This window comes from Sceloporus undulatus, chromosome 5, assembly GCF_019175285.1.
Source record: "Sceloporus undulatus isolate JIND9_A2432 ecotype Alabama chromosome 5, SceUnd_v1.1, whole genome shotgun sequence".
NCBI classification, from domain to species: Eukaryota; Metazoa; Chordata; class Lepidosauria; order Squamata; family Phrynosomatidae; genus Sceloporus; species Sceloporus undulatus.
Window position 1 is genome coordinate 145,467,004 of NC_056526.1, and position 13,298 is coordinate 145,480,301.

General features: G+C 39.1%; 1 protein-coding gene across 14 annotated transcripts in view; it reads left to right on the forward strand.

Moving 5' to 3' along the window:
• The window catches only part of SH3D19 (SH3 domain containing 19), an 84,434-nt gene that overhangs the window by 40,549 nt on the left and 30,587 nt on the right, over positions 1 to 13,298 (forward strand). For all 14 annotated transcript variants that reach the window (XM_042466681.1, XM_042466692.1, XM_042466685.1 and 11 more), the window contains 6 exons: positions 412 to 559; positions 928 to 1,135; positions 2,890 to 3,876; positions 6,559 to 6,666; positions 7,999 to 8,111; positions 11,882 to 11,940. In XM_042466681.1, the coding sequence (XP_042322615.1) occupies positions 412 to 559; positions 928 to 1,135; positions 2,890 to 3,876; positions 6,559 to 6,666; positions 7,999 to 8,111; positions 11,882 to 11,940 (1,623 nt within the window). The remainder of the gene's footprint in view (positions 1 to 411; positions 560 to 927; positions 1,136 to 2,889; positions 3,877 to 6,558; positions 6,667 to 7,998; positions 8,112 to 11,881; positions 11,941 to 13,298) is intronic.

A 13,298-nucleotide genomic window follows, 5' to 3' on the forward strand; every position in this document is an offset into this window, starting at 1 on the left:
GTATGTCCTAATATAAAACATTTTTGAATGTAAGACTTCTACGTTATTACAATAGCTCCTAGAAATAGCTCTAACTTAAACTATCAAGCATTAATCCTCTGGAATCCTGAAGTGTGTAGTTTGTTGAGGCACTGAAACATTCTAACTGAGAGTTCTGATTAAATTCCCGTCCCTAAACTGCTAATCCCAGGAATTCATAGGACAGAAATATAGCAATTAGTGGAGTAAAAGTGCTTTAATTACATACCGTGAATGTGCTCCTGATATTTTGCAAATGATGGAAAGTGTTGTCTAGTAAACAGAAATCAGGAAAATTCAGGAAGTCAGACAATATTTACCTTTCCTGTCTACAAGTAGTTCAGTAGTCGAGGATATAACCTTGGTGTATATTTGTATTGTTTCCCCTTTCAGACGCCCTGAAATCACAATAGTTGCAGCTGAGCCACTTGGGCCATCCTCCTGGTTTCCAGGTGGAAATCATGTCCCTCAACAGGGGCTAGTATTTCAATCATCTCACACCCAGGCTATTTGGAGAACAAGTGAGCTTGTTCCAGCAGAGGTGAGGAAACAGGTTTGATTTTAATGTACATGGTACAATATGGTGATAACTGGCTTTCTTTAATCATTGTAATGAACAAACGGCATGGAAGAAAATTCTGTACTTCCAGAAATGTTGCAGTTACAATATACTGTTGCCTCTCCTAACTCATGGATCTGAGATCCACGAACTTGAATATCCCTGGAGGGGCAACCTCGGCTATCTTCAATGGCATGTGTGCACAGGGGCGTGCCCCATTCAAGCCTATGGGGCTTGAATCTGCACAAGCCTCTGTTTTTTGCGGAGGTTCCGTAACGGATCCCCCATGAAAACAGAGGGCCAACTGTACTATGTCTTCTATAATTCAGCATAACATTTTTGTTTTGCAGCCTCCTTCATATGAGCAGGTAATCAAAGAAATCAATCAAGTACAAGTCAACACAACCAGCAACAATAATGCTGCCACCGCTGCTTATTCTAGACGTACTGCTACATCTTCAACACAGACTGACTTTCCAGAAGAGATAATCAAAAGTTTGCCAAGCGTAAATGTGAAAAATAATCTACATGCTCTTTCTGAATGCAAAAGCACTCCAGGTATTTTGTTTTTGATTATTAAAAGCAATCTGTGCTGGCTAAAAAAAGGGAGGGGGTCTTTTCATGCATATATTATGTGTTATGAGCTTGTGTTACATTGTTCTCTAGTTCATGGGCTGAACACTAGTATTGGTTTTTTGAGTCCTGTCTAAATTTCATACAATTTGCAACTTTTCTTTTTAGTGCAAAACCTGAAAGAAAGGAGTAACATTTTAACTGTAAAATTTCTTGAATGTGGAAATAATAAGAAAAATAATTGTGACTACAAGGGTGAGGAAAGTGTGGCCCACAGGCTGCATGCAGCCTCTGGAACCCACTTTTATGGCTTCGGGTCACCCCGCCCCAGTAGTCCTGCAAGGCTCCCTGAGCTGAAAATTTTTGTGCACAATTTTTGGGTGAAAGTTGCATGAAATCAAATACAAATCCTTCCCAAATGCCTACATACAGCAAAACTTTCCACCCAAAGCTCTGACCATTCCCCCAGTCCCTCTCAAAATTCTGCTCAAAATGTTTCTAAATGCCCCCAAAGTTTATTAACTAGAAAATGTTATTCTTCACATAAATACAAATTAACATCATTCCTACACATTAGTTTCATATTGAAATGTGGCTTTATTGCACACTCACATCCCCCCCCCAAAAAAGTAGCAGTTACAGGCAACTGTATGACTTGTAAACATGTTAATAGCAAGATCTGAATTAAATTTAAATATGGGTAAAAACAGTAATTCTGAAGGGAAAAGTATATATTTTTTGTTTTTATAACATGCATATGTGGCAACAAGAATTATTTTAGGGGCTGTATACATGGGCCAAAAGGCCCATTCCCCATCCCCAGCTACCATTGACTTGTTCAGATGATGCAGGCCAGCAACCCCAGCTAGGAACATGTAGCCTGGGTGGCATTTTAGTGGATCCAGCCAAACCTGTGCCCAACTGGCCCTTAGGCTGTTTTTAAACTCCTTATAGGACCCAGTCGCAGCCTGTGTTATTGAAAGGGGGCACCTGGTCATGTGAGTAAATACAGGTTTCCTGTTAGGGGGGGGTGCAAGGAAAATGGCGGCAGTGGCTACACATCACAGCCCTGGGTAGATGTCTGGACACTCACCCATCAATGCACCATCCCAGATAAGTGCCAGGAGTGGGAATGGGCTAGATCTGCAGGCAGAATATGTTGGAGTTGGCCTGTTTCATCCTGCCCATGCATTTGCATCCTTAGACATCTTATTCCTTTCTATGGCTGCATCCACACTGCAGAAATAATCTAGGCTGACACTGTGCTAACTACAATAGCTTAATGCTATGGAATCCTGGGATATGTACTTTGTTGTGGCCCCAGAGCTCTCTGACAGAGAAGACTAAATGGCTCACAAAACTCCAGTTCCCATAATTCCATAGCATTGAGGCATGGCAGTTAAAATGCTATCAACCTAGATTATTTCTGCAATGTGGATGCATCCTATATATGAGCAAGAAAATGTGGATTTTTAAAAAGCTGATGCTTGCATTCTACATTTTTTATCAGATTCTGTTAAAAAATCTTTTTTAAAAAAACTGTTCCTTGACTGCAGATCCTGCATTGAGCAAAAGGTTGGACTATATGATCTCTCATACATAATTCTGTGATTCTATGATTAATTGGGGGGGCAACGTTCAGTCATAAAAATTGATAAGCTTAACTTAGGTGAAGGAATGAAATGTTGCAATCTTAAGGAAAGCATGATTTGAAACATCTCTTGAATTTTTTTTAATAGGTGTCCAAATTCCTCGCATGCCACCTAGACCTTCATCATCTCTGCTGAATAGCAATCATTCTATAAATGCAGAACTCCTAGTTGTTTTAGAAGACCAGTCTTGTCAGGAGAAGCCTAATGCTGTGATATATCCTATTCCAAAACCAAGATCAAAAGGCAATCTGAAACCTATTGTTACAGATATTCAAAATAATATACAAGGCAATCAAGTAGAAACAAGGCAGTCAGAGACTGAAAAGGATACGCCCTCAATTCACTTTGTCTCACTACTAGATGACAACTTTTGGGACAGTCACATGGTGATGGAAAATATGGATACAGACAAGAGCCAAAGTAGTATAGTATCCCGCATTAAAGCCTTTGAGATGCAAACTAATATGGAACCTTCAGGATTAACAAAGAAGCCAGAAGTATCTCCACGCTCATTAGGCCCCAAACCTGTAGTGAGTGCAAAAAAACCTGTAGTGGCACCAAAGCCAGGGGCTAACAGAACTTCAGGTGAATGGGACTCATGGACGGAAACCAAACTAAAGACCATTTCCCAGGAGAGGCCCCTTCCGCTTCAGGGCACTGGGAGCAACATTATAACCAAGCCTGAATTGCCAAAGAAACCTAAACCAGTCATTGTAAAAAGCAGCAGTAATGGTCTACTCAATTCAGGAACCAAACCAGCTTCAGAAAATAATGAAGGACAGAGAAAGTCTCCTGTTCCTACTCCTAGACCAGTTGTTCCCAGGAAATCTGTCTCTTTTGAAAATCCTGTTCTTCCTTTACTTCCACTGAAACCAGTAAGTGCTACTCCCAGGCTTTCCGTAGCTGCTCAAACAAGTGCCTTTAGATCCCTGGTGGAGACCCCCACAAGTGGTCCCTCAACAACCTCAGTGCAGAGTACATCATCTGCAGAGGGAGACCTGATCAGCTTTGATGATGAAGTTTTACCTGTTAACTCAGCTGGGATGCTTCAAGAACTAACACGGTCAGAATCAGGTGAGCTTTAAAAAGTGGAAAGAACTTGGTGTACAGATGATATAAAATAAATTAGCATGGTTTTATAGTGACATCACTATGTGTGAAAAATATATCAAATGAAGGTTGATATATATTCTTATGTGGCCTATACAGGAGTGTTTATGTGTAATGAAGTAAGTAAGTGGCAGGTGTTGCAGGGCTGCATTGCCCCCATGGCACCTTCTAGGGCAGAGCTGAGCAACTTTGCGAGGGTCATGAACTGCATTAGCTCCCTGAAAGACCTTGGTGGACTCCACCCCACAAAAAATATTAGTGTTATTTTGCATTCAAATGACTCCAAATCCTCTTTAAAGGTAATAACCAACACTGTGTACCTTGCCCAGAAACTAACCTCTCTTGCCCCCCCCCGCCCCCCACAATGTAATGGCAATGTTACTTACCTTTGCTCATAATCACCAGAAGAATTAATCTCCTTCACCTGATAAAGGTAATACCTAGTACAGTAGGTTTGGGGAGGAGCTATTGTCATGGCAATGGTGTCACAGTTTTGACAAAATAGCAATTGTGAATATGGAACAGTTACCTAGATTTACACATCCATAATTGTTTTCAGAGCCAGTGTGGTATTGTGGTTTGAATGTTAGACTATGACTTTGGAGACCAGTGTTCAAATCCCAGCTTGGCATGTCACACTGTCTCAGCATCAGAGGATGGCAATGGCAAATCCCCAAAGAAACTTGCCAAGAAAACCCCATGATAGGGTTGCCATAAGTATAAATATGGCCTTAGGGTGGTCATAACTCAGAAATGACTTGAAGGCACACAATAACAACAGCAGCAAACTGTTTTGTATTCAAGACTGCTACTTTTTTATGATTGTGATACTATTGCTACAATCATAACTTCCCCCACCCCAAACTACTATACCAAGCATCAGCTACCTGGGGAGCCTTTCTTCCAGCAATTGTGGCATGGGTGAATGGCATTGACATTAAGTCTAAGGAGGGGTCAAGACAAAATAGGTTAATTAGTTAAGTGTATTTAATGAAGCAGCTGATAAAAGAATCCTGCTTATAATAATATGAGGCAATGTGTTAATACAAGAAGAACAATATGTAAATTACTGTTTGCTATCTAATATTTGGATTCTAGAGATGTTAGTGCAGGAATTGTAGCCATATCAATGTTTGAGGTTAGTAAATTTGTGTTAACTAAAATAGTGCCATTACATGTTATTGAAAGAGGATTATTCAAGTTATTAGAACAGTGGGAGGTCATAAATTGAAAGAAATATTGTCATTATATTTGACTATTTTTATATGCTTTTGTCAAATCTACTGGTCTATTCTATTGAAGTACTGATTTTCCTGTTACGAGATCCATGGGTCATCTTAAGCCTTGGTTAATTTAGCTATACGAAAGAATGATACCAAGTATTCAGTTAAATAACTGCACAATTTATGTATGGAGTTCAAAGAGCAGACATTGCTCTGGCTTTGTAATTGTGATTGATTCAGCAAGCTATGTTGAGGGAAGCTACAGAGCATTGTAGAAAGCATTCCTCTTTGCTATTTATCATATTTTTTTAAAAAAAATTGAACTTTTAGGCTGCTTTTGAATTGATACATGAAATCTCTGATACCTTCCAATGTGAATCATGAGGTGCCAGATGAATTGTGTGTTTTAGAAGATTTCTGAACTCAGACACAAAAAATAAACAAAAATCCCTCCACTTTATGTAATTCTGCTGGATTCACTGCTTCTGAGAAAGTCTGCAATGTCTCTTCCTCTTACAGTTTCTGCATGCACACTAAAAACATGGACATTGGGGTGAGAATACTTGCTGGACCAAGATTTTATTTTGTTACCTTGCAGGCTGGGGAGAAGGAGGTGAAAGTCCCAATTCTGCAGCTTTGAATACCATTTTTGATCTTGGCCAAAGTGGTAAAGCACCCAAAATACAATTCAGAGAAGAATAAGCAGGCTTGTAAGCCATAGAATGCTGTGAACAAAAATGTGTGAAATGCTGTGCATGGAATGGTTGGCTGGAATCCTAACTAAACCTAAGTTAGGAGAGAGGGTAGTATGCAACAGGTCCCACTGGTAGTACTTTCTCTCACCAATCCAGCACTTTGGATGAGAATGACACAAGCAAAAGCAATGAAGTTTAAACTGCATCTCTTAGCAAGAGATTCATCATACACAAAATGGTTTTAGTTCAAATGGGAAAGTAAATAATAAGTGATCAGGGCAATAGACATTAATTTATAAAGTTCAGAATTGTCTACAAGGATAACCACTGAGATTGGATAAGACTTTGCAGTCAAGATGTCAGTATAATTACATTAATGTGATTCACATTTCTGTCACATAGGCCTGTTACAGACAGGCCAAAATAAAACTGCTTCGAGTCACTTTGGAGGTATGGTATTTCAATGATGCATGCGTCCTAACAGTCCAAAAGCCGCATCAAAGCTGCATTCCAGTCCTTAGAACTGGAGTGTGGCTTTGGTGTGGCTTTTGGACTCTTAGGACACATGCATCATTGAAATACCATACCTTCAAAGTGACTCGAAGCAGCTTTATTTTGGCCTGTCTGTAACAGGCCATAGAATTATTTTTTTGGCATATGAGGCACCATTCTCTTAATGATTAATGTTTCTGGTGCTTTCTCTTGTGCATTTTTTTTATTTTTCTTAGATCTTCTCAACTTGATTTCTAAACCTGAGCCTGCAAAAGAACATGTAGCTCAACCAGCTGTTGTCAGGAAGCCAACTGTAATCCGAATCCCATCTAAACCAGCAAAAGGTATAGATTCTAGTGTTCAATATATTTTTCAGCTGTATTTTGGAAAGTATTACATCGATGAATCAAATACAGTGAATCTGCTGTCGGGGAGGAGGGGGAATGTATACAGCCATTTATCCTTTTCAAAGCAGACTAAAAGAAGCAATTATCAGCAAGTGTCCTGTTTTGCCCTTGGGAGACAGACAAACTCACAGCTGGAAACAGCAGTCTCTCAAACAGGAACAGAGAGAAAGTGAGAGTGTAAGTCACCAAAGGGTTTGTAGCAAAAGCAGTGGTTGTTTAAACTAGTCCAGGTCCTTCACAAGTCAGCAGTCCATCCAGTAAAGCCATCCAAAGGTTAATCCAAACAAATAGTCTGAGTCCAAACAGAGTTCAAAGCAACAGATATTCAACCCAGGAAGGAGATACCAGCATGGCTTTCTTCCAGGATAGACGGTTTCAACCATGCTGAACTGAGGAAGGTGCTGGGATATTTATAGCCCATTTGAGTCTTGCAGATTTTACTTAACTTCTTACTTAAACACTGAGAACACTGGCAACTTCCCTTTTCCTGGCATCTCTATGTTAGGGTAGGCACTGGTAAGTCTGGTTCTTGGGTGCTAATGTGTGATTGTAATGGACCCTTGTTCCTGTGGCTATTGGGAACTTAGCCCCTTTGCTTGCTGCAGGTTCACCTCCTGGGCCTGCTCACATTGCTGCAGCCCTGGCATATCTTCTGGGCTCCAAGCCTCTCCATCAGAGCCTTCAAACTCAGAGGACAAGCAGTGCATGACTATTTCTTCTTACCACATACTTGGGACAACCTTGTGATTATAGAAGACCTAATTCTCCAAGACTCTTTGTAAAGCATCATTAAGTGATTGGGTATACTTTATATTATAGAGACTGTGAACAATATATCACCCTAAAAATTCCACAGCTTCTCTGCTGTCTTTTATAAGGTTCATGTATTCTAATAAGAAATCCTCTAATTGAAATAACAACATAAATTTAATACTATAAACCAATAATATCAATGTAAGAAGTTAAATTGTCGTCTAGCTATGTCTTAGAGACTGCTAGTATCTAAGACCATACTCATAGCAATTGGATAAAAGACTAAACTGCAAAGGTTTCTTTTCTATCACCAAATTTATTCCAATGACACACATGTGCTTTGTTCTTGTTTTTTTTTCTGACACTCATATATTCCTAGAAATAGACAAACATGCTGGCCAGGGTGAAAGATTTATGATTACCAACAGGCATTCTTACTCTATTTAATTGATAAATTCCATTTTTTCTTTTAATGTTTTTGTTCTATAGTTGTTGCAAATGTCAATTTTTTTCCAGCTTTAAATGAAGTTGCAGAAAGTCCTCCTCCACTTCCTACAGAGAAACCAATTGGGAACACATCTGGCATTTCAGCTGGAAAACCAAACAATATCATAACTACCAAAAAAGTGGTATGTTTAAATTCATTCTCTTTTGTTGGAAGATGTCCTTTACACCTAAGATAACATACAAATAATAATGAAGCCATATCTTTAAACTATTTTTGTTTAATGAAGTTCTTCGCGGTCTTTTGGTAGCCATCTGCTGTGAATGCTATAGCTATAAATTTTCAGCTTCAAGCCAGGGGTTATATTAGACGGCCCACAAAGTGCCCTTGACTCTGTGATGCCTTTTTAGTTTAATTTATCTTGAACAATGATTACAGTTATGCTGGATCAGCAATTTCCATGTTGTGTATTCTCCTAACACTTTAACTAGTGTAAATAATTCTGCCATACCTTTACATTGAGAACATAAGATGAGTCATGCTGGATCAAATAAACACTTATCTAGTTCAGCATTCTGTTCACTCAGTGGCTAACCACCTGCTTAAAGAAAGCCCACACCAATACACTAGTGCAACCACACCCACATAACAGTCACCAGGCACTGACATATAGTGGCACACTGCCTTTGATATGGGGAGTCAAATAAAGCCAACTGGACTGGTAGCCATTGGTGAATGTTTATGTTCTGCTCCCTTATTAACATCTGACAGCCATTATTACATCTTGTAGCAGTGCTTTTCACAGTAATTTTATGTCGAGTAAAGAAATACTGTACATCCTTTTCTCTGTTTTAAATCATTATGCTTCAGTGAATGACCCTTGATTTTTGTATGAAAGAGAGAGAAAAAAGCTTCTCCCTGACCATTTTCTTTTGTCTGTGCATGATTTTATACACCTCTGTCACGTTTTGCTTACTTTGTCAATATGCTAAACAGCCTCAAGCACCTTATTGGAGTTGTTCCACATGCCTGAGCATTCCTGGTTTACACTTGTCAGCCCTAGTATACAGGGGCAGATCTCAAAGGAGATGGTTCATTGTAATTTTTCACACTTTTTGGATCAAATTGAGAATGTAAAAAGTGTATCCCTCTTCAGCAAAGCCTGCATGGGGACTATGAGCAAGGATCACTACCACTGACATCTCTGTACTAGGTTGGGTGGGCTCTTAGTTGAACCTTTTTCTTGCCACTGAAAACAGCTCTGAGCAGTAAGAGTAATGGAACAACAAAGCCATCATTTGAATCCTGTTTCCATTGCCCTCAATGTATTCTTACTGAAGAGTGATGTTAGATCACAAGCACCAGGGAGAGATTAACAAAGTTCTGCAGGTGCTGTTTGTACCACTTCTTCCACCATGCCTCAATATCTTGGGCTGTCTTACCAAAGCCCTACAAATCTGAAGTGAGCCCTGAGTTCTGATTCGGGGGCAAAAACACAGGATGTCAGCTATTGGATAGGGGGAACTTAGATATATAAAGTTGTGCTGGAAAAGCACAGTTCAGACATCTGTAATTTCTTCCAATAGTTCAACAGATGCAGTCATTTTATCCTAATTTTAATCTGTAACATGATTTATATGCAGAAATAATAATAATAATAATAATAATAATAATAATTTAGCTTTATTTATAAAGTCCTGTACATTTACACAGTGCCGTACATACAATCAATTAAAATAGATAAAATAAACCTGCCTATGGCATACATTCTACAAAAATAATTAAACATAATACTTATTAATGAATTTTAATATTCAAACAATAAAATATAGCAGGCAACAAATTAAAATAACATTGGATAACAATCATGTAATTGTCATCTTTGTCTAGGAAGAATGTTCCTCAGTCTGTTTTCTCCTCCTTCCTTCTCTCCTGTATGCCACAGACATGGGGCTTAGTAGCCATTTCTTTAGTAGGAAAGAATTTGGATTAGAATTATAGAATTGTAAAGTTGGAAGAGACTACAAGGGCCATCCAGTCCAACCCCCCTGCCATGCAGGAACTCTCAATCAAAGCATCCCTGACAGATGGCCATCCAGCCTCTGCTTAAAGACTTCCAAAGAAGGAGACTCCACTATACTCTGAGGGAGTGTGTTCCCCTGTTGAACATCCCTTACTGTCAGGAAGTTCCTTCTAATGTTGAGGTGGAAACTCTTATCCTGTAGCTTGCATCCATTGTTCTGGGTCCTGTTCTCTGGAGCAGCAGAAAACAAGCCTGCTCCCTTAATATGACATCCCTTCAAATATTTAAACAGGCCAATGGGGCTTGAATATTGAAGATTTTTTGTTTTGGTGAGGAGGTCCAGAACGGATCCCCATAAAAACGGAGGTGCCACTGTACAAAGCACAGTTGCTTAAAAGCTTTTGCTCATTTCATTTGCCGTCTGAACGGGTGAGAGATGCAGTCTCCAGAGCCACAGAAATGAAGGGGTGACTGTAGTTGCACCCTGTGCACATTCATGGGGGTTAGAAATCTAAATCTTTCTATTTATGCTACAAAAGCATAACTTACATTCTTCGGGAATCCTAAGGGTCTGAACTTTGATTTAACACACACACCTTCACATGCACATACATATAAATGGAACATCAACACTTTCTAAATGTAGTGTAGGCAGAACTGTCATAGCTATGGAAGTTTCAAGACATGCAATCATAGGAATTCTGCTGGAAGCAGAGGAAGTTGGTATTGTTGTGGTTTTCTCTGATTCTTCCTGTAGACCACAGGATGACTTCCCCAGCTGCCTTGACAGGTTGGAGAACCCAACCAAAAGCACAACTTCACAAGTGTACTCCCAAACATGCCCCCTTTTATGCCAAGCTTGTTTCAAGTGAAAAAGACTTTTTCAAGTCAACATTTGAATATTTCCTACTACTAGAAAATAAAGGGTTTTTTTTTCAATTTTGAAATGCATTGGGGATAAAAGAAGGGAATATGTATGGGAATATACTGCACAGCTGTTCTTTTCTTCTGGTTATATCTTTACAGCTGTAATAGTAACCTTTTTCAGTATGATGATTTAGAAGCCCTCTGGCAAGTTCCTAGCAAATATGAGCTACTTTCTCCTCAAAGTACCTGACAAACTTATCACAACTGGTAACCAGAGTCTCCACTGCTGGTTTCTCTGAGCCTTATCTCACCACTTGGAATAACTCTGCTGAGTGGCATGTTGAATATGTAATAGAAGAGGCATAGTATGACTTTTTCTTTTAACCATTTTTTTTTTGCCAGTCTCACTGGACTGTGGAATGCCCTTTTCAGAAGTGGACTGTGGAATTCCTCTTCTATGATAGACAGGCAGATCTTTTTATTCAGGCAGGTCTCCAGCAACTAATTTGGTCTGAATGGAGGTGCTGGATTTTAAATGTTTTATTGTTGTTTATTAACAGGCCTTTTAAAAGTACTTTAATGGATGCTTTAATTTAATATGTAATTAAATATAATGTCTTGTATAATGTTTTACTGAGATGTTTTAAAATAAAGTCGGCCGTTCTAATCCACAGGAGATTTATTCCAGGATCGCCCCCCTCCACCCCCTGTGGATAGCAAAAAACATGGATGCTCAAATCCATTGATTTCAATGATGTGCATGAATGGCCACTTGCACACATGTCCATTTAAAAATCCGAGGTTTGCCATACATGGCAACTCAAATCCACGGATAGGAAGTCCGCAGCTGGCGAAGGCGCACTGGATTGTGAGCCCCCTTTTGTCCCAACCCTGGGAGAAAAGATAGGGTGTAAATAAACTAAATATATAATTGAGGAGAGTATCCCTCTTGTGAGGAAAGGAAGCAAGCAGCGTTTTATATTGTGTTTTTTTTATTAAATTAATCTTGCTGAAAATCTAAAATGTCTCTAATAAATAGTAAACAGCTTTTTATCCCATAATAGGAGTCTGAGTATTCCAATTCATCACAGTTGTACAAGAATCAACCTTTCATGCCTCCAAGGTGAGTAAAATATTCATGTCAATAACAGTATGGAATAGAAGTTGTAAGAATAAACTAATTGTGTTACCACCAATTTGTTAAGACAAGTTTTTTGTAGAGTTGATGTTGTTCACATCACATATCATAGTCTATTAATTTCAGTGATAAAGCATTTACTTTTTGTAATTTTAGCCCTTCCTTTTCATTGGCCTGTTCCTTTCTGTTTTGTCTGGAGATACCTTATGTCTGTTTGTTTGATTGACTGTTGGAATTATATACTGCCTTTCTCCAAAAAACTGAGGCTCAGGGCAGACCCTAGTTTTAAAAATGGGGGCAGATTTTTTTAAAGATTAAAAATAGATATAAAGGTAATGTAAAGGTATTTCCTGTTGACAAGGTTGTCAAGTCGTGTCAGACCATAGGAGGTGGTGCTCATCTCTGTTACTAAGATGAAGAGCCAGCATTGTCAGACTACGCTGTGATCATGTGGCCAGTATGATTGCACAGAACGCTTTTTACCTTCCCACCAGAGTGGTATCTATTTACTAGCATTTTCATGTTTTTGAATTGCTAGGTTGGTAGAAGCTGGGACTAGTGATGGGAGCTTATCCCATCATGCGGCACCCGGGCCTCAAACTGCCAACCTGCCAATCTTGCAATCAACAGAGTCAGTGTCTTAACCACCTAAGCCACCACATCCCTTTTAAAAAATAGATATAGATGAAAAAAAATAGATGAAAATAAACAAAAGATATAATGTTAAAATAACAATACAAAAACACATCATTAAAAAAGTATAGCACTATCTAAAACATCTTTCATAGCATCCACTCAATTGTTGAAAGGCTCTCTGAAGGATGTCCGCATGAGGTGCCTATATGTCCCCAGAAAGGAGTTCCACAGTTTAGGAGCTGCCATGGAAAAGGCCTTCTCCCATCTCTCCACCAAATAATTACTGTGAAGGGACATATGTAAGAAAATATTGACTATTTTGTCTATCCAACTTTTGGCTTGGGAAGATAGCAGGACTAATTATACTCTGGGCTGGAATAGTTCATACTGTCTCTTTTAACAGCTAGGCATTACTGCACATTTAATGTACATTTCATGACCATTTAGTTATGCTAGTGATCTGGTAGACTCCTGAAAACAAAACCGTACAGGCAGTCTTATTTCATATGGGAAGCAACCCTGAGTTTTAATCTAACCAGCAGAACTGCTCTGTTTGAGAAGGATTGTGCTGCAGCCTGCCACCCTTGCCACAGCTGTGTGCGAATCTGTTTCAGTCAAAGGGCTTTATCTCCAGGATAGTGTTTGTATGATTCCATTACCAAAGAGCTATTAAAATGTTTGTGTAATATAGATATTGAGCCTTAGGC